At 39.1% G+C, this 22587-nt stretch overlaps 1 protein-coding gene and 1 non-coding gene across 2 annotated transcripts; both read right to left on the reverse strand.

The window, feature by feature from the left end:
* Positions 1 to 4731: 4731 nt before the first annotated feature.
* LOC137760686 (olfactory receptor 10J3-like) lies at positions 4732 to 22493 on the reverse strand. The gene is made up of 3 exons (XM_068537607.1): positions 22394 to 22493; positions 12268 to 12412; positions 4732 to 5701 (listed from the first exon to the last, which is right to left on the reverse strand). The coding sequence occupies exons 1-3, from the start codon at positions 22491 to 22493 to the stop codon at positions 4732 to 4734; spliced, it is 1215 nt and encodes a 404-aa protein (XP_068393708.1).
* On the reverse strand, positions 7495 to 7567 carry TRNAE-UUC (transfer RNA glutamic acid (anticodon UUC)). Its single transcript has one exon. It is a non-coding gene; the product is annotated as a tRNA-Glu (tRNA).
* Positions 22494 to 22587: the final 94 nt, after the last annotated feature.

Here is a 22587-nt window from a genome sequence, read left to right on the forward strand (position 1 = left end):
AACTGCTTCATTAAACCAATCAAAACTGGTCAAGTGACATGTAATAGTAAGTGCTCAATAAACATCAATTAAATAAGTAAAAGAATGAATAGATTCATTTATTAGTATTAAAAGAGACGTACAACTTGAATAAAAGAAGTATGAAACCACGTAACATGACTTTCCTAAGTATTTGAGGCTTGCTAATTTCTTTTCTGCTTCTAGAGGCAAGAACCATGAAGTTCTAGATTAGAAATGTTCTCTCTTCTAATGTTCTCTCCATTGTAAGTCTGAGCTAGGAATGAGAAGACATGGTAGGATGCTGATGAAGTTGATCATTTTTATGCTCTCTCTTCAACTTAGTATCATATGAACTTCTAGTTCTTGGCAGAACCTGGGGCAGGCTTGAGCCGTAGGTCTCTGGGGATGAGGCTCAGTCTAAGATTTCCCTGTGATTGTTTCACTCCTCTAATATCTCCCCAATTTAAATCTTGTATACCCTCTTGCAACACCTGAATTAAGCATCTTAGCGAAATTCTAGCAAATAATAATCATAACTCTCACTCTGAAAACAGTCCAGGACTGAATAAGATCTCAGACAAAGACACAGTCTTTGATCTCCCACCCACACCCCACCTCTGCTTATGGAGACAGTTATAGTGGGGGCCTAGGGAAAGCATCAGGGAGGAGAGGCAACATACTATCAGTGCTGACCAAGAGTTCACAACAGGCAACGGACGATCAGAGCACCTTTAGTTTACCTGTGTTTTCGAACAATTGATAACGTAACATAAGGAAGAAGTGAACTAGGGGGGAAATTTGTAAATATCCATGAGACTGACAAGGCCTATTTTCTCTGAAGGATGTTTGGGGCCATAAAGCAGAGAATAATTATTAAAGCTTTTTAAAAAAATATATAGGTATTTGGTGTTGAGGTGGGGTAAATTTTCCCCTTGACCTCTCTTGAGTTTTTGTGGCTGAACTAATAATAAAATCTACACAAGACAAATTAGCAAGAGAAAAAGTAATACTTTTTAATTCATGTGCACAGAGGTCTCATAGAAATGGGACCTAAAAAGTGGTCAAAGCAGGCAGCTTTTATACTTTTTAGACAAAGAAATGATACATTTGAGAGGAATTGACAGGACAAAAAAGCTTAGGTTTGGGGTGCTCAATTCGTGAAGAATCTAAACAGAGTTTGGGCTTGAGGTGGTAAATAAAATAAGTAACAAGGTTTGTTTATATAGGCTTCTAAGCCCTGAATTCCCTCTCTCTGGCAATAAGGGTGTCCTTCTACCTCCAGATGCAAGGAGTATACCTCTCATGTGCGAGATTTATTTCCTACTTTCAGGAAGACAGAAATATATATGGAAAATGAAAAAATAGGAGGATATATCCTTTTTTCATATTCTTTTCCATTATGGTTTATCACAGGATATCGAATATAGTTCCCTGTGCTATACAGTAGGACCTTGTTGTTTATCCATTCTATATATAATAGTTTGCATCTGCTAATCCCAAACTCCCAATCCATCGATCCCTGATTCTTAAGTAACTTTAATTCAAAATAATCGATATGTCATTGTGGCATATTTAGGGGCAGCCCACCCTGAGTCCCAACACTGGTATGAACCTCCTTAACACTGTCCCTTTTTTAAAAATCATTTCAGAGAGACAGGAAATGACCAGATTCTCAGGGAACGGCCTTGGTACTTGGCTTTGTGTAAAGAAGCCTGATGAGTGGAGAAGAGATTTTTCCTGCAACCATAGGCCAGGAAAAGTCCCTACAGGAAGCTCCTTGGTGTTGTTCCTGGACACTTCCCTACCTTTAAGGAAAGACAGGAGGTCTGTTAGATGTTACAGCCTTGAGACCACAGTCTTACAGAACATTCATTAACAACATCTTGCCTCACAGTGTTTTACACACAGTTATGCATCAGGCTAGACAGCAAGTTACTTACTCCTTTATATGGTCTGAGGCCAAGTGACCCGAAGTTAAGAATTGAGAGAGACTGAACATGGATAGAAAGTCGAGGCTTTATAAGCTTCAGATACATCTTCTGAGGGATTTTCTGAGTCTCTGAGTGACTTTTACCTCTATTTTCACTTTTTCACATTTTCACATTTTCACTTTACCTCCAATTCACTTTTACCTCCATTTTCATCCTCACTCCCACCTTGCAAGGGCTATGGACAGAGCACAGACCTGGAAGTTCGAGCTGTTGTTAATCAGCTATGTGACTGGGGCAAGTTCTTGCCAGTCTCTGAGATTCCATTTCTTCTTTGCAACAAGGGGCGTTTGGACTAGGTGGTCTCTAAGCTCCCTTTGAGCCCATTTTGTCCTTCATTACGTGGGAACCCAGTTCTATGTGGTGACCTCCCAGCACAAAGGCTCAGAACACATTCCCAAAAAAGCTCCAGTGTGAATTTCTCCTTCATCCTCTACACACTTGTCTCTCCCTTCATTGTGCTCTCCCATGTATCTAAATTTCAGATTCATATCAGACTTATGTCTACCATTTATTTCCACCTTTTTTCTTCCTGATATTCATACATCTGTTCCATAGGGAATGTGGAACACACAGTGAGGTCTTGAGTATTTTGTGGACTCCCAAAATATGGCATTTATAAAGGTGTTTTTTATTTTAATATACATAAAGTCTATCTGTGCCAGAGAGGAAGTATGGATGTTATACAAATGATTAGAATAGAAATAATTCACCCCAGCTTCACCCTTGGGGTTTCCTCTGTTACCTCCAATATCTTACCAGATTGGTCTAGGCCAGTCCATAGAGCAAATTTCTTTCCCATGATTGCTGTTCCAAATTGTCTGCTACAAAATGTCACAAACTCCCAATAATTAGCATTGGCTTTTGGAAATCAAGTTGGTAGCTCCCTACTAGTGGCCAATGGAAGACAAATTTCCTTGGCTACCTCAAGAGTGGAAACTCGGACAAAAGATACACCTTGTATTTTGGGAAATTGAGTACTTGAAGAAGAGCTCTGCTCTTTCTCTCTTCTCATTAAATGGGAAATGGGACAACAAGAGCATCTCCTTGAAGTCAGAGATGGAAGCTTTATGCTGAGAATGGCAGAGGTACTCGCCAGCCTGGGTGCCCAGAGAAACTCAGAGAGTAGTATTGTCTCCCTGCCTTAAGTTGTCTACCCAGCCATGGACAGTTAGTTACCAAGCCAAAGTCCCTATCTGGTGTCTTATCAGAAACTGACACTGGTCATCAGACCTTTACCTAACAGCTTTATCTAGACTAAGCAGAACACAACGCAAAAAAAAAAAAAAAAAAATTAACTGTTTTTTGGCTATCCTTGGCTATCCTAACAGAAATAAACTGACTCTATCTTTTCTAGAAATCTGGTCACAAAGGCAAAGATATCTTTTATCTCTGGTCAGATAGCACACGCCAGTGTTTCTTGGCAAAGCTAGACATGTTAACTTGACTTAGAAGATTTGTTAATTTCCACTGGCTTGTCCTATCCTCAGCACCCAGCTAACTTCATGACACTGTTACAAGTGAAATCTTGCCTCTGCAGCGTCACCCCATGGGATCAGCTGGATTCTGGAGACTGCAAGAACTGGGTTTGAAACTCAGGTTATACCTGTTCTTCAGTATAGAAGGCCAGAGTGGAGTGGAAGGATGAGGAAGAGAGGACCTGGGCATACGCCTTCACCTTCTGTGATGCTCAAACACGAACTGCTGTTTTTTAACTCAGGTTTTAAGTTGGGAGTATCTAAGAAGAAATTTCTGAAGATTAACCTCTGACAGCTTAGGAACTTACTGGAAAATTTTTTCATTAAGTCAAGCTTCAGATTTCTGCTCATTAATAAATAATTTCAGAAGTTGTAGTTAAAGTACTTACATTTATAACACTATTTCAAAGATTTAGGTCTACCCTGCAAAAGGAACTATGATTTAGCTTGGCTTCTTCCAGCCTCCATCCTCTTTCACTCCTGCACTGGAGATATGAAAAGCACTGAACTGTTCAGCATGCTCTCCTTTCCAAATTGGAGTTTTCTCACCTAGGCATCTTGGGACTATGGACAACCCACCTCTGTGTGCTAGTAGCTAATGATTGTTTTCTTTCCCACATTTGTACGCCTCATTTCCAGGAACGGTCAGTTAGGGCAGTTCTATCCACTTGGAGAGTGCTGGGTTTGTTTGTTTGTTTGTTTGTTTGTTTGTTTGTTTTTTGGCCTTCTGAAGAGTCCTCAGGCTGTGATGAGATATTAGTAAGCAGCAAAAACAGATTACAAGAAAACCTTCAACGTCCACAGAAAAGGGCATGCATGTGTCTCCACACTTATTTGTTACAATTTTGCATAAATTACTCACACACCCTTAACAACAACAGAGGTTTTTCTAAGGTGGTTTCCAAACACTTTGTTCATTAGCTTTTTAGAACCTTGATGGATTTTGTGCTTTACTGGAGTTGTATAACCCAATATATTCTCAGGGCATATGTAGATGTGTGCATGAGTGTGTAGCAGAACATAGGTATGAGTGACCCAGGCAGGTAAATCTTTCCCCTCTATTATTAAGTGTATGCTAAGTCATTTTCTATCCTCTCTAAAGGAGGGCACAGAGAACCATGACTAGCTCAAATGGAAGCCTCCAGTTTTAGCACCCAATTCAATTTAGTCTATTCTTCTTGATCCCATACTCAAAGGTATTATTGATAGAGCATTAAAATTAATACATACTTACAAAATGAAAGAAAAGGCCTTCAACAACCTCCTCACTGAGAGGAAGAGGGGCTTTTGCCCCTGGCTCTGCACAGAGCATCTTTGACCTTCTTGTTCCTCAGGCTGTACACGACGGGGTCCAGCAGAGGAGTGATGACAGTGTTCGTCACTGAGATGAGTCTGTCCTGCCCCAGGGAACTCTGGGACTTAGGCTTCAGGTAAATGATGGAGGCACAGCCATAGTGGATGATGATCACTGTGAGGTGGGAGGCGCAGGTGGCAAAGGCCTTCTTCTGACCCTCAGCTGAAACAATCTTGAGGATGGTGGAGATGATGAGGACATAGGAGATGAAGACCAGGCCCATGGGTAGAATAAGGACAAAAACACTGACAACAAAGTTGATGATCTCATTGACAGTGGTGTCTGTGCAGGTCAGCTTCAGCAGGGGTCTCATGTCACAGAAGAAGTGAGAGATGACAAAGGCATCACAGAAGGGCAGGCCAAAAAGAGACGTTACCTGGACAATGGCCATACCCAGGCCAATTCCCAGGGACCCAGATGCCAACTGGATACAGGACTCTTTAGCCATGATGACTGAATACTGTAGTGGATTGCAGATGGCCACATAGCAATCATACCCCATGGCTGTGAGCAGGAAGCAGTTATTGATACCAAAGGTGAGACAGAAGAAGAGTTGAGTGGCACAGCGTTGGATAGAAATGGGCTGATGAGGACTCAGGGGGCCAGAAAGCATACAGGGAATGATAGCCACAGAGTAGCAGGTCTCAGAGATGGACAGCATGCTCAGGAAAAAGTACATGGGAGTATAGAGGTGACGGTCCAGGTGAATAACAGTCACAATAATGACACTGCCAAAGAGAGTCAGCAGGTACAAAGTTAGAAAGAGAACAAAGAAACCAAGCCTGTGTTGCCAACTAAAGCTGAGGAAACCTTCAAAAAGGAACTCAGTCACAGCAGTGGAGTTTGGCTTTAGCAATGAGGGAGGTCTAGGTTTAAAAGAACTGGGCAAAGGAAAGAAATGTGTGATGAGTTAATCCTGAAAGACAGTAGGCTGGACCAAGGCCTTCAGTAAAGGGTATGTCCATCCTCTGAGCAATGCCCAAGACCTCAAGGTTCATCAGTGTTCAACTGTTGGTCACTTGCTCAGAGCCATCACCTTCCCCCCACCCTCTTCTTTGTTACTATGGAAGTGTTACCCCAGGACCCTGGGGTTGATGGCAGAGATAGATCTGAGAAGGAAAGTACAGACACATCAAAAGGCAGATTTGTAGAAATAATTACCTAGCCATTGAAGAGGTGAGTCCAGGTCCAGGAAGAAGCCGAGTTCTATAGTTCCTCCTCCAACACTCTTGATTTAGCCCTCTAAGCACCCAGTGAGGAACAGTAACCTAAGTGAAAGACAAAAGATACCTGAGGCTGATAACCTTTCAACACTGTCAAAATGCACTGTCAATATCAAATGTCCCATGAAGGTCCTAGAGTGGCTTCTCCTCCCCAGAACCCTAGGTCCTAGGCTTCACTTCCCTAAGCCCTGCACTAAAATCTACTGTGATCACGAAAGACTCAAAAAGGGAGCACTTCTAGATATTCTAAGGCCATGCAGGTATTTAGCTTATTTCCATGAATTCTAGCCAAAGGCAGGAGAGAGGCTGGAATAAATCTGAGGATATCCCTTCACGTCGCTTCAAGTAGGGAATGGTATTCCTAGTGTGAGAGCAAAGATAAAGCTCATTTAATCAGTGAAGGGCCAGATGTTCTGTTTTTCACTTTAATTTTGCATATTCCAAGTTGTGATGAAGATAGAATTGAGCTTATTCCACGTGAGCTCAGAATTGGAGACTATACTGGAACAGAGTTAACCTTGCCCTTAAACCCATATCTACTCCTGATTACCCACCGTGTTTAACCATTACCTCCATTCAGGAAGCTGAGAACCATCCTAACTATCTCCCTTCCCTTTTCCATCCTGAAGACAGTGCTTCCTGAAATTCTCTCCACTCTGTCCCCTCCTCTCCATACTTTCTACCAACACCCAACTTCCGACCACCATCATCATTCTCTATGATGACTGCAATGGTCTCCTAACTAATCCCCCTCATTTCAGTTGACCTTAGTCCAAGTCTTCCTTCCGAATGTTGTCATAACATTGCTTTATTTTTCTTTTTTTCCCTTTAACATCTTTATTGGACTATAATTGCTTTACAATGCTGTGTTAGTTTCTGCTGTATAACAAAGTTAATCAGCTATATGCATACGTATATCCCCATATTCCCTCCCTCTTGCGTCTCCCTCCCACCTTCCTTGGTGGTTGCAAAGCACTGAGCTGATCTCCCTGTGCTATGCGGCTGCTTCCCACTAGCTATCTATTTTACATTTGGTAGTGTATATATGTCAATGTTACTCTCTCACTTCGCCCCAGCTTCCCCTTCCCCTTCCCTGTGTCCTCAAGTCCATTCTCTACGTCTGTGTCTTTATTCGGGTCCTGCCCCTAGGTTCATCAGTCAGAAAGAGAAAAACAAATACCGTATGCTAACATAACATTCTTTTAAAAAAAAGTCTGCTAATGGAGACTTCTTGCATAAATTCCTTCAGTAGCCCCTCTAAGTTTTAAGCATTATATTTAAACTCATTTATAAATTGAATATAGTAATACTCCACAGAGTTGCCATAAGTATTACATGGGTTAATGTATTTGAAGAGTTTGACATGCACTTGATACATAGGAAGCCCTTAATAAATAGTAGTTTTATTTGTACTTCTTCTTTTTTTTTTGGTCACGCTGCACAGATCTTAGTTCCCCAACCAGGGATTGAACCTGGGCCCTTAGCAGTGAAAGTGCTGAGTCCTAACCACTGGACCACCAGGGAATTCCCTAGTACTTCTTTTTGTTTTCCACATATGAACCAGTTTAAATATTTAAGAGAAGCGGGAGGAGATAGACAGGCTTCAGCTTAGCATTCTAGGATGTGTAAAGAAGTCTGTGATTATCCTAGCCTTGATTTTATAAATTTTATCATTTCCCTTCCAATTGTTCATATGGACTTTTTCATGCTCTTTAAAAATCTTTCTTGAGGTACATTGATCAGAACAATGCACTGTTACATGTACTATATCAACACAGGTATGAATCAGGTAGAATAAGACTTTCATTTTTGCTTCTAATCCCCTTCTTGAAGATGCCCAACGTTTTACTTCTCCCTTAGATCACAGTAGCCCACCCAGCTAATATATCTAAGACTAATCTTCAGTGACTTCTAGATTGCATTTCTGGATTATAAGTAATAGTTTGGAATCCACCACTATAAAATCACAGTTTTCATTATACTTGCACACTTGATTTGAAAGTCATCCAGGTTATTCTTTTTTTTTTTTTTTTTTTTTTTAATGGAGTTAGCATAGTCTCCTCAGTCCCTTCTAGTCCTGTGACTGATTTTTTTAAATATTTTATTTATTTATTTTTGGCTGTGTTGGGCTTTTGTCTCTGCATGCAGGCTCTCTCTAGTGTCAAGTGGGGGCCACCCTTCGTTGTGGTGCCCGGGCTTGTCATTGCGGTGGCTTCTCTTGTTGCGGAGCACGAGCACTAGGCACGTGGGTTTCAGCAGTTGTGGCTCACGGGCCCTAGAGCGCAGTCTTAGTAGTTGTGGTACACACACTAAGTTGCTCCGCGGCATGTGGGATCTTCCCGGACCAAGGCTCAAATCCATGTCCCCTGCATTGGTAGGCGGATCCTCAACCAATGCACCACCAGGAAAGCCCCCATCCACATTATTCTTATAATTTAATTCCACTTTCTTGGCCAGAAGATCTTACTCATGCTGGTAGCCTACAATATTTCTGTTTCCCTCCTCCTCCAGACCATTAATCAGCTCTAACTGTTGACACCCTAAAAAACTGTACCCCAGCACCATCATGTGGGAGACTCTAACAGACAGGACAATCAGTAAAGGGCTGCAGAGTGGGATGGGGAAATGAGAAACATTGGCAAGGGTAGGATTACTCATCTAGGGTGTAGGAAGGAAACATGAGAGACCAAAAAATAAGGAGAGTACAGATGGACAGAAACCTCAAAATTCATATAATGTCTTTGACTTTGGAATTTTTACTACCTTTTATTTCTTTCAAATAAATGACCCCCCCACCAAAAAAAAAAAAGTGAAACAAAGCCTGCCTGTGACTTCATCATGGATGAATATACTATTTACATTTTTCCTCCAGTGAAGAGAGCTTATTTATCTCATCATTCTGTTTTTTTGTTTGTTTGTTTGTTTGTTTCCTGTGAATAGTAAAATTTTGCTTCAAATCCAAACAAAACCATTTTTTCAATAGTTCAATGTGTTGAATAGTCACAAAGTATAAGTACTGTGCTAATACTAGGACAACAAAGATGACCAAAGAATGGTCCTTGTCCTCATGGAGCTTAGATTTTTGAACAGCCTTTTGTAAAGGACCCAATTACAGGTCTTTGAAGTCTATGTCCCTCTTTTCTACGTTAGTTTACACATCCACATTTCCAAAATCATAGAAATCACAATATGCTCTAGGAGAGATCATGTTCCTCCTTGTATAGACTTATCACTGGCTGTGTGATAACTGAATATATACTATAATAAACATTCTGGCATATCAGGAAGTGAAACTCACCAAGTGGCCTAATTCTTGGGTCTTCTAGAGAGCTGTATTCATTCCTGAGAGTCATAATCCCCACTCTGGGAATTTGCCTACAAATTAGATATGGATTTTTACGAATAGTTATGAAATGTTTCCCTGATCATTATCAGTGTCTTTCCTGATAAATATTTAAAACCTATCAGTTATCTAAATTTAGACCACATTGTAAAAATTTGCTATTTTAGCAAATAGTCTACATTTTTTTTTTTTTTTTAATCTGAAGGTCACTAATGTCTTACTGAGCAGAGCTACGGTTTAATAGGAATTTCCCCTTCACTGGCAAATCTTTAGATACCTCTTGGATGCAATATATAAAAGAACTGGACAGGAAGGAACAATGCCTATCCCAGTCTTCCAGTGTCTGAGATTAGAAGTGAAGGACAAAGTCACATTAATTTCCTCTAGATTCTCACAGCCCCTCCTCCTGGAAGAAGGTCCTCATTGAGTCACAAAGCAGTAACTCTGGCTTAAGGTTTCTTTATAAGGTGCAAATTGTCTGTTCCAGACTCCTGGGTCTCCTTCCCAAAACAGCACTGACTGCTCCCAAGTGATCAATATCAGAAGACACAATCCAAACAGCAGAATACTTGGAGACCCTATTACTCAGGCAGCTCATTTCCTAATCCTGAGATTAATGTTTTGGAGGGAAGAGTTGCCCTGACCATTACCAGGGCTCCTTCCATCCTGCTACCCTTCCTATTCCTATAAAGTTGAAGGAAAGAACTAGTTCTCCTTCATCCCTAGAATGATGTTATAAAGACTGTAAGATGTAGATACAGCTTCTAAGTAAGAGAAGAGTTGAGGGGCAAAGATTCCAGAAAGAAAGAAAGAAAAGATATGTGGAAATGTTAGCCTGACACCCAATTCTTTGTAGTTTCCTTGAGGAACTGTAACTTGTTGTCTGTATTCTTTGGTCAAAAGACTGAAAAAATGGCAGTCTCCATATGCTTAAGGGCTATACCCTAGGCAAAAGGGTAAAGTGGAAATAAGTTAACCCTCACAAACACTGAATCCAGCTCAATTTTACTTAATCTCTATTTGTATTAATTTACTCTTGCCTTTAGACTAACTACCCAACAGAAGATAAAATAAAACCTTCTCTAGAGGAAGATGATATAATGTACAGCCTCAATTTAATTTTACAATTTACAACTTTTTTTTTCATTTATAACAGAGGTAGGCAAACTACAGCCTACTGACCCATGAGCCCACCAGTGGTTTTTGCACAGCCTGCAAGCTATATAATGGTTTTTACATCTATAAATGATATAGAGTGTCCAGGATGTGATAAAAATACAACAAACATACCAGGAGAAAAGACCAAAAGGCTAAAGATCAAGAAGAAAAAAAAAAAAAAAAAGCACTCAACAGAAACAGACCCATAAAAAAAATCACTGTATTAAAATTATCAGATACAACTTTAAGATAAATAGATTGTAGCAAATTCATCTAAGGTGACCCTCAATGAGTCACACCCATGTATAATACAATCCTCTCCTCTGGACTGTGGGCAGAACTGTGACTTGCCTCTACTACTACTACTTGCCTACTTGCCTCTACTACTTGCCTCTACTCTAAGAACAGTAGAATAAAGCAAAGGTGATGGATGTCACACCCATGCTTATAATACATCTATAAAAATTCACCTCAGCAAACAGGAACAAGAGATAGTTCCTTGCTGGCTCTGAAGAAATAAGCTACCAAGTTTTGAGAGGGCTTATAAAAAGGCCATTTGGCAAGGAATGTGGACAGCCTCTAGGAACAGAGCAATCTCAGTTGGCAACTGGTAAGAAAACACAACCTCTGTCCTATAACCACAAGGAACTAATTCTGCCAACAACCGTGTAAGCTTGGAAGAGTACCTGAGGCATAAGAAACCCAATTAAAAGGTCTAGCATATGTGTAATTGGAGTTGCACATGGATAGGAGAGATAGAATGTATCAGACACAATATATGAAGAAATCATAGCCATATGTTTTCCAAACCTGAGGAAAACATCAGATACAGATTCGAGAATCACTCTGAATTACACACAGGATATATACACATACGCCTACACACAAAAGGCATGTAGGCATATCATGTAAAACAACTAAAAAAATAAAGATAAAAAGTCTTTACAGTAGCTAGAGGAAAAAAGATACATTATTTTCAAGGAATAACAATAAGACTATTATATGACTTCTTGGTAGCGATAATGGAAAACACAAATCAGTGGAATGGCATCTTCAGGGTGCTGAAAGAAAATAACTGTCAAACTAGAATTCTATATTCAGGGAAAATCTCCCTCACTAAAAAAGCAAAACAAAGACATTTTTAGAAATGGAAAAAAAATGAGAGAATTCACCATCAGACCTGCATGAAGGAAATATCAAAAGGAGTTCTTCAGGTAGAAGGAAAATCCATCCTAGATGGAAACAGAAATGAAAAAAAAACAAAAAAACAAAATGAATTTAAAAATAACAGAAAAAGAGAGAGGAGAAGATAGCAGAAGAGTAAGACGTGGAGATCACCTTCCTCCCCACAGATACATCAGAAATACATCTACACGTGGAACTGCTCCTATAGAACACCTACTGAACGCTGGCAGAAGACCTCAGACCTCCCAAAAGGCAAGAAAATCCCCACGTACCTAGGTAGGGTAAAAGAAAGCAGAAAAAACAGAGACAAAGAATAGGGACGGGACCTGCACCAGTGGGAGGGAGCTGTGAAGGAGGAAAGGTCTCCACATACTAGGAAGCCCCTTCGCGGGCAAAGACTGTGGGTGGCAGAGGAGGGAAGCTTCGGATCCACAGAGGAGAGCACAGCAACAGGGGTGCGGAGGGCAAAGCGGAGAGATTCCTGCATGGGGATCAGTGCTAACCAGCACTCACCAGCCCGAGAGGCTTGTCTGCTCACCCGCTGGAGCGGGCAGGGTCTGGGAGCTGAGGCTCGGGCTTCGGTCGGATCCCAGGGAGAGGACTGGGGTTGGCGGTGTGAACACAGCCTGAAGGGGTTAGTGTGCCAAAGCTGGCGGGGAGGGAGTCCGGGAAGAGGTCTGGACCTGCCAAAGAGGCAAGAGACTTTTTCTTGCCTCTTTGTTTCCTGGTGCGGGAGGAGAGGGTATCCAGAGCACCGCCTAAACAAGCTCCAGAGACGGGCGCGAGCCACGGCTATCAGCGAGGACCCCACAGACGGGCATGAGACACTAAGGCTGCTGCTGCTGCCACCAAGAAGCCTGTGTGCGAGCACAGGTCACTCTCCACACCGCCCCTCCCGGGAGTCTGTGCAGCCCGCCACTGCCAGGGTCCCGTGATCCAGGGAAAACTTCCCCGGGAGAACGCACGGCGCGCCTCAGGCTGCTGCAACGTCAAGCTGGCCTCTGCTGCCGCAGGCTCGCCCCGCATCCATACCCCTCCCTCCCCCCGGCCTGAGTGAGCCAGAGTCCCAAAAGCAGCTGCTCCTTTAACCCCCTCCTGTCTGAGCAAAGAACAGATGCCCTCAGGCGACCTACATGCAGAGGCGGGGACAAATCCAAAGCTGAACCTAGGGAGCTGTGTGAACAAAGAAGAGAAAGGGAAATTTCTCCCAGCAGCCTCAGGAGCAGCAGATTAAAGCTCCGCATTCAACTTGATGTACCTGCATCTGTGGAATACCTGAATAGACAACGAATCATCCCAAATTCAGGAGGTGGACTTTGGGAGCAAGATATATTATTTTTTCCCCTTTTCCTCTTTTTGAGAGTGTGTATGTATATGCTTCTGTATGAGATTTTGTCTGTATAGATTTGCTTTCACCATTTGCCCTAGGGTTCTGTCCGTCCGTTTTTTTTGTTTTACTTAAAAAATTTTTTTTTTCTTAATAACTATTCTTTATTTTAATAACTTTATCTTATTTTATCTTACTTTATTTTATTTTATTTTATCCTCTTTCTTTCTTTCTTTCTATTTTTTCTCCCTTTTATTCTGAGCCGTGTGGATGAAAGGCTCTTGGTGCCCCAGCCAGGCACCAGGGCTGTGCCTCTGAGGTGGGAGAGCCAACTTCAGGACACTGGCCCACAAGAGACCTCCTAGCTCCACATAATACCAAACGGCAAAAATCTCCCAGAGATCTCCATCTCAAAACCAAGACCCAGCTTCACTCAACGACCAGCAAGCTACAGTGCTGGACACCCTATGCCAAACAACTAGCAAGACAGGAACACAACCCCATCCATTAGCAGAGAGGCTGCCTAAAATCATAATAAGGCCACAGACACCCCAAAATACACCACCAGACGTGGATGTGCCCACCAGAAAGACAAGATCCAGCCTCACCCACCAGAACACAGGCACTAGTCCCCTCTACCAGGAAGCCTACACAACTCACTGAACCAACCTTAGCCACTGGGGACAGACACCAAAAACAACGGGAACTACGAACCTGCAGCCTGTGAAAAGGAGACCCCAAACACAGTAAGATAAGCAAAATGAGAAGACAGAAAAACACACAGCAGATGAAGGAGCAAGGTAAAAACACACCAGACCGAACAAATTAAGAGGAAATAGGCAGTCTACCTGAAAAAGAGTTCAGAATAATGACAATAAAGATGATCCAAAATCTTGGAAATAGAATAGACAAAATGTAAGAAACATTTAACAAGGACCTAGAAGAACTAAAGAGTAAACAAGCAATGATGAACAACACAATAAATAATATTAAAAATACTCTAGAAGGGATCAATAGCAGAATAACTGAGGCAGAAGAACGGATAAGTGACCTGGAAGATAAAATGGTGGAAATAACTATTGCAGAGCAGAATAAAGAAAAAAGAATGAAAAGAACTGAGGACAGTCTCAGAGACCTCTGGGACAATATTAAATGCACCAACATTCGAATTATAGGGGTCCCAGAAGAAGAAGAGAAAAAGAAAGGGACTGAGAAAATATTTGAAGAGATTATAGTTGAAAACTTCCCTAATATGGGAAAGGAAATAGTTAATCAAGTCCTGGAAGCACAGAGAGTCCCATACAGGATAAATCCAAGGAGAAACACGCCAAGACACATCTTAATCAAACTATCAAAAATTAAATATAAAGAAAACCTACTAAAAGCAGCAAGGGAAAAACAACAAATAACACACAAGGGAATCCCCATAAGGTGAACATCTGATCTTTCAGCAGAAACTCTGCAAGCCAGAAGGGAGGGGCAGGATATACTTAAAGTCATGAAGGAGAAAAACCTACAACCAAGATTACTCTACCCAGCAATGATCTCATTCAGATTTGATGGAGAAATTAAAACCTTTACAGACAAGCAAAAGCTGAGAGAGTTCAGCACCACCAAACCAGCTTTACAACAAATGCTAAAGGAACTTCTCTAGGCAAGAAACACAAGAGAAGGAAAACACCTACAATAACAAACCCAAAACATTTAAGAAAATGGGAATAGGAACATACATATCGATAATTACCTTAAATGTAAATGGATTAAATGCTCCCACCAAAAGACAGACTGGCTGAATGGATACAAAAACAAGACCCATATATATGCTGTCTACAAGAGACCCACTTCAGACCTAGGGACACATACAGACTGAAAGTGAAGGGATGGAAAAAGATTTTCCACGAAAATGGAAATCAAAAGAAAGCTGGAGTAGCAGTTCTCATATCAGACAAAATAGACTTTAAAATAAAGACTATTACAAGAGACAAAGAAGGACACTACATAATGATCAAGGGATCAATCCAAGAAGAAGATATAAAAATTGTAAATATGTATGCACCCAACATAGGAGCACCACAATACATAAGGCAAATACTAACAGCCATGAAAGGGGAAATCGACAGTAACACAATCATAGTAGGGGACTTTAACACCCCACTTTCACCAATGGACAGATCATCCAAAATAAAAATAAATAAGGAAACACAAGCTTTAAATGATACATTAAACAAGATGGACTTAATTGATATTTATAGGACATTCCACCCAAAAACAACAGAATACACATTTTTCTCAAGTGCTCATGGAATATTCTCCAGGATAGATCATATCTTGGGTCACAAATCAAGCCTTGGTAAATTTAAGAAAATTGAAAACGTATCAAGTATCTTTTCCGACCACAATGCTATGAGACTAGATATCAATTACAGGAAAAGATCTGTAAAAAATACAAACACATGGAGGCTAAACAATACACTACTTAATAACGAAGTGATCACTGAAGAAATCAAAGGTGAAATCAAAAAATACCTAGAAACAAATGACAGTGGAGACCTGACGAACAAAAACCTATGGGATGCAGCAAAAGCAGTTCTAAGAGGGAAGTTTATAGCAATACAATCCTACCTTAAGAAACAGGAAACACCTCAAATAAACAACCTCACCTTGCACCTAAAGCAATTAGAGAAAAAAGAACAAAAAAACCCCAAAGCTAGCGGAAGGCAAGAAGTCATAAAGATCAGATCAGAAATAAATGAAAAAGAAAGGAAGGAAACGATAGCAAAGATCAATGAAACTAAAAGCTGGTTCTTTGAGAAGATAAACAAAACTGATAAACCATTAGCCAGACTCATCAAGAAAAAAAGGGAGAAGACTCAAATCAATAGAATTAGAAATGAAAAAGGAGAAGTAACAACTGACATTTCAGAAATACAAACGATCATGAGAGATTACTACAAGCAACTCTATGCGAATAAAATGGACAACCTGGAAGAAATGGACAAATTCTTAGAAATGCACAACCTGCCGATACTGAACCAGGAAGAAATAGAAAATATGAACAGACCAATCACAAGCACTGAAATTGAAACTGTGATTAAAAACCTTCCAACAAACAAAAGCCCAGGACCAGATGGCTTCACAGGCGAATTCTATCAAACATTTAGAGAAGAGTTAACACCTATCCTTCTTAAACTCTTCCAAAATATTGAAGAGGGAGGAACACTTCCCAACTCATTCTACGAGTCCACCATCACGCTGATACCAAAACCAGACAAAGATGTCACAAAGAAAGAAAACTACAGACCAATATCACTGATGAACATAGATGCAAAAATCCTCAACAAAATACTAGCAAACAGAATCCAACAGCACATTAAAAGGATCATACACCAAGATCAAGTGGGGTTTATCCCAGGAATGCAAGGATTCTTCAATATACGCAAATCAATCAACGTGATACACCATATTAACAAATTGAAGGAGAAAAACCATATGATCATCTCAATAGATGCAGAGAAAGCTTTCAACAAAATTCAACACCCATTTATGATAAAAGCCCTGCAGAAAGTAGGCATAGAGGGAACTTTCCTCAACATAATAAAGGCCATATATGACAAACCCACAGCCAACATCATCCTCAATGGTGAAAAACTGAAACCATTTCCACTAAGATCAGGAACAAGACAAGGTTGCCCACTCTCACCACTATTATTCAACATAGTTTTGGAAGTTTTAGCCACAGCAATCAGAGAAGGAAAAGAAATAAAAGGAATCCAAATCAGAAAAGAAGAAGTTAAGCTGTCACTGTTTGCAGATGACATGATACTATACATAGAGAATCCTAAAGATGCTACCAGAAAACTACTAAAGTTAATCAATGAATTTGGTAAAGTAGCAGGATACAAAATTAATGCACAGAAATCTCTTGCATTCCTATACACTAATGATGAAAAATCTGAAAGTGAAATTAAGAAAACACTCCCATTTACCATTGCAACAAAAATAATAAAATATGTAGGAATAAGCCTACCTAAGGAGACAAAAGACCTGTATGCAGAAAATTATAAGACACTGATGAAAGAAATTAAAGATGATACAAATAGATGGAGAGATATACCATGTTCTTGGATTGGAAGAATCAACACTGTGAAAATGACTCTACTACCCAAAGCAATCTACAGATTCAATGCAATCCCTATCAAATTACCACTGGCATTTTTCCCAGAACTAGATCAAAAAATTTCACAATTTGTATGGAAACACAAAAGACCCCAAATAGCCAAAGCAATCTTGAGAAAGAAAAAAACAGCTGGAGGAATCAGGCTCCCTGACTTCAGACTATGCTACAAAGCTACAGTAATCAAGACAGTTTGGTACTGGCACAAAAACAGAAACATAGATCAATGGAACAGGATAGAAGGCCTAGAGATAAACCAACGCACATATGGTCACCTTATCTTTGATAAAGGAGGCAAGCATATACAGTGGAGAAAAGACAGCCTCTTCAATAAGTGGTGCTGGGAAAATTGGACAGGTACATGTAAAAGTATGAAATTAGAACACTCCCTGACACCATGCACAAAAATAAACTCAAAATGGATTAAAGACCTAAGTGTAAGGCCAGATACTATCAAACTCTTAGAGGAAAACATAGGCAGAACACTCTATGACATAAATCACAGCCAGATCCTTTTTGACCCAGCTCCTAGAGAAATGGAAATAAAAACAAAAATAAACAAATGGGACCTAATGAAACTTAAAAGCTTTTGCACAGCAAAGGAAACCATAAACAAGACCAAAAGACCACCCTCAGAATGGGAGAAAATATTTGCAAATGAAGCAACTGACAAAGGATTAATCTCCAAGATTTACAAGCAGCTCATGCAGCTCAATAACAAAAAAACAAACAACCCCATCCAAAAATGCGCAGAAGACCTAAATAGACATTTCTCCAAAGAAGATATACAGATTGCCAACAAACACGTGAAAGAATGCTCAACATCATTAATCATTAGAGAAATGCACATCAAAACTACCATGAGATATCATCTCACACCGGTCAGAATGGCCATCATCAAAATATCTAGAAACAATAAATGCTGTAGAGGGTGTGGAGAAAAGGGAACACTCTTGCACTGTTAGTGGGAATGTAAACTGATACAGCCACTATGGAGAACAGTATGGAGGTTCCTTAAAAAAACTACAAATAGAACTACCATACCACCCAGCAATCCCACTACAGGGCATATGCCCTGAGAAAACCATAATTCAAAAAGAATCATGTACCAAAATGTTCATTGCAGCTTTATTTACAATAGCCAGGACATGGAAGCAACCTAAGTGTCCATCATCAGATGAATGGATAAAGAAGATGTGGCACATATATACAAAGGAATATTACGCAGCCATAAAAAGAAACGAAATTGAGTTATTTGTAATGAGGTGGATGGAGTTAGAGTCTGTCATACAGAGTGAAGTAAGTCAGAAAGAGAAAAACGAATACAGTATGCTAACACATATATATGGAATCTAAGGGAAAAAAAAAAAAGGTCATGAAGAACCTAGTGGCAAGACAGGAATAAAGACACAGACCTACTAGAGAATGGACTTGAGGATATGGGGAAGGAGAAGGGTAAGATGTGACAAAGTAAGAGAGTGGCATGGACATATATACACTACCAAATGTAAAATAGATAGCTAGTGGGAAGCAACCACATAGCACAGGGAGAGCAGCTCTGTGCTTTGTGACCACCTGGAGGGGTGGGATGGGGAGGGTGGGAGGGAGGGAGATGCAAGAGGGAAGAGATATGGGTACATATGTATATGTATAACTGATTCACTTTGTTATAAAGGAGAAACTAACACACCATTGTAAAGCAATTATAATCCAATAAAGATGTTAAAAAAATAAAAAAATAAAAATAAAAATAACAGAAAAGATAAATGCATGGGCAAGTATAAATTAGTATTATACTTAATATTATACAATAATAAATTAATGTGTTATGAATTTTTAAATATTTATAGAGTTAAAATATACAACAATAACATGAAAATGGTAATAATTTAAATTAAGTCTTCATATAGTCTTTGCATTGTCCTTGAAATGTAATTCTAAAATAACCATTAAAATGATGTAAAGGTAACAAATGAAAAAGGCAAGAATTAATAAAAATGCTTGATTACTCCAAAATAAAACAAAAAGATGAGAGGAAAGGTACTCACACAAAAAAACTGGGAAAAAAGAATGTGAATCCTAACATGGTATATTTAAACCCAAATATATCAGTAATTTCATTAAATTTAAAATGTAAATTTCATTAAATGTAAAATAATAATCCAATTAGTAGACATAGATTGTCAGATGGATAGGAAAACAAAGTTTTGTTAACAAGAAGCATACCTTAATTATCAGGATACAGAATGATTGAAAACAAAAGAGTAAAAAAAAATACAATATAAACAATAACTAAAAGAAAGTAATTGTTTTATGTTCATATCAGCCAAAGATTTCAATTTTTAAAAAAACTTTGAGGTCTTTTGTGGCCTGATATACAGTCTAGTCTGGAGAATGTTCTATATACTCTTGAAAAGAAGATGTATTCTGATCTTTTTGTAGGGAGTTTTACATAAATGTCAGTTAGATCAAGCTGGTTAATGACTGTTGTTCAAGTATTCTATATCTTTACAGATCCTCTGTCTAGTTGTTCTATAAAGTACTGAAATTGAATTATTGAGTTCTCCAACTATAATTGTTGAATTACCTATCTCTCCTTTTCATTATGTCATTTTTGCTTCATGGATTTTGGGGCTCTTTTGTCAGGTATACATTTATAATTTCATATCTTCCTAACATATTGACCTTTTATCATAATTAAATATACTTCTCTGTCTCTTGCAATATCCCTTATCTGAAAGTCTATGTTGTTTGAAATTAACATAGCCACTTTAGCTCTCTTATGGCTACCGTTTGCATGATAGGTCCATTCACAAGCTTTTACTTTCAAGTATTTGTGTCTTTGATTCTAAAGTGTATCTCCTATAGACAGCACATAGTTGGATCTTGCTTTTTTAAACACAATATGACAATTTTCCCCTTTAATCAGAGGATTTAATGCATTCACTTTTAATGTAATTAATGATATGACTGAATTAATGTCTTCCATTTTGCTATTTGTTTTCTATGTTTCATGTCTTTTTCATTCTTGTTTCCTTTTACTGCCTTTTCTGTTAAAATATTTTTATTGTACCATATTAATTCCTCTGTTGATGTTACAGTTAAATGTTTTAGCGACTGTTCTATGCATACTTAAATTATCACAACCTAGTTCAGGTTAATACTGATTTGATTTCAAAGACATATAGCAATTTCACTTCAGTATGACTCCATTTCCTCCTCTCTCTCCTTTGTGTTATTATTGTCATATGAATTATGTCTATTTTTTATAATTCCAAAAATACAGTATTATAATTATATAACTGTTTTAAACAATGTTATGTTTTTTAAAAAGAAACTAAAAGAAGAAAATAGAAATGCAGATATATAAACAGACACACACATACATACAGTCCTTTATAATTACCTACATATGTTACATAGGTAGCATTTCCGGTTTTCTTTGTTCTTCCCTGTGGATATGAGTTACTGTCAATTGTCATTTCCTTTCAGCTTGAAGAACTTCCTCTTGTATTTCTTGTATAGTAAGTCTGCTAGCAACAAATAATGTCAATCTTTGTCTACCTGAGTTCACCTTTATTTTACCTTCATTTTTGAAGGATATTGTTGCTAGATAGAAATTTTTGTTAAAAATGTATATGATGAGTCAATTTTCTCTGGTTGTTTTCAAGATTTTATCTTTGTATTTGGCTTTCAGCAGTTTGAAGTGTCTACATATAATTCTTTTTGCATTTACCTTAAGATTTCTTGAGCTTACTGAGTCTATTAAGTTAACGTTTTTCATAAAATTTGAGTTTTTAGTCATTATACATTCAAATTTGTTCTGCCCTTTTATTCCTCTTTTTCTGAGAATCCTACTACACTTATGTTGAAAAGTTTACTTTCTTTTTTTTTTTTTTTTACAGGTCTCTGAGGTTCTTCATCTTTCTTCATTCTTCTGTTTTTCTGTTCTTCAGATTGGGTAATTTCTATTGATTGATTTTCAAGTTCACTGATCCTGCTTCTGCCATCTCAAATCTGCTGTTTATATCATCATTTCAGTTATTATAGTCTTCATCTCTCAAATTTGCAGTTGCTTCTTTTTTATGGCTTCTACTTCTCTTTTGAGATTTACTACTTGTGGACTCACTACCACATTTTTCTTTTAATTCTTTGAACATAGTTTCCTTTAATTCTTTGAATGTATTTATAAAATAAGTTTTCATCACTCTGTAGCCTTCCCTAAAGGAACCTGCATCTATTTACCAGGATGACCGAATATAAGGGATATATTTTGGGGAGAATACTGGCCACTATCTCTGAACTGACGTTATCCCCTCGATAGCAAACACAGTTTAGCATGGAAAGTCAAGTAAAAAATGGAATTCAGGCCTGAATTCATTTCACAGTAGGGCCATTGATTCCCAAACACAATCTGGTTTATTTCCCCACTTCCAAATATATTATTAAATAGACATGCTTGGCAACATATCGCACATCTGCCACTTCAATCCATTTTCTGAGTAGGCCATGATGCTGTCAATTTTGAGCGGGCCTAGAACAAGAGAAGGCTCCAAAGTTGGTCCAAGATATAGTGCAAGCAACTCTACCACTAAAGCCTTATGACCCCAATGATACAATGTACTCAAAGAGAGTCAATTTTTTATAGAGATTGAGATATATGTGTATACAATATTTATTTGTGGCAGTACCACAGAGTCTGTCCTCAAGGGGACATGTCTACCCCCTCATTCAAGGGTTCTAGTTAGAGAACTAGGTGAGAGGCTGTGATGATTCTCCATGATGGTGAACTAAGTCAAGATTCTGCCAGACTCCCAACAGGAAGATCACAGTTCAGATTCCTCAGACTTCTATAAAAATCCATACTTTGTTCCTCTAGATTAGCATTCTTCTGAGAAATGACTCCCGAATCACTTCTGAGTCCTGGTAAAGGCAGGTCACTGGACCATGGGACCTAGGAAGCCTATCGTGAATTGGTCTTGTGTGTCTCAGCAAGCTAAAGCATCTCCGTGTCTACCTCCCAAGTTCCAGCTCCTATGTTTCCACTAGAAAACCTCAGCAGCCTCCTAATTGACCCTTCCGCTTCCAAACTTACTCTTCTCTAATTTATTTTCCACATTTCAACCAGACATTTGGAAATGCACATCTGATGGTGCTATTCACCTCCCTTCAAAGCATTGCCTGGCTCCACGTCAGCCTCACAATAAGCTTGAAGTGGTACGAAACCCCGCACAATCTCCTCCCCATTACCTTCTAACTTCATCTCTCCCTCAGATTCTCTGTGCGCAATTTATCTTTCTTTCAGTTCTTGGAATGAGTTATTATCATGAATGTATCAAGTCCTTCACTCATGTTTT

Source organism: Eschrichtius robustus, chromosome 3 (assembly GCF_028021215.1).
Source record: "Eschrichtius robustus isolate mEscRob2 chromosome 3, mEscRob2.pri, whole genome shotgun sequence".
Classification (NCBI taxonomy): domain Eukaryota; kingdom Metazoa; phylum Chordata; class Mammalia; order Artiodactyla; family Eschrichtiidae; genus Eschrichtius; species Eschrichtius robustus.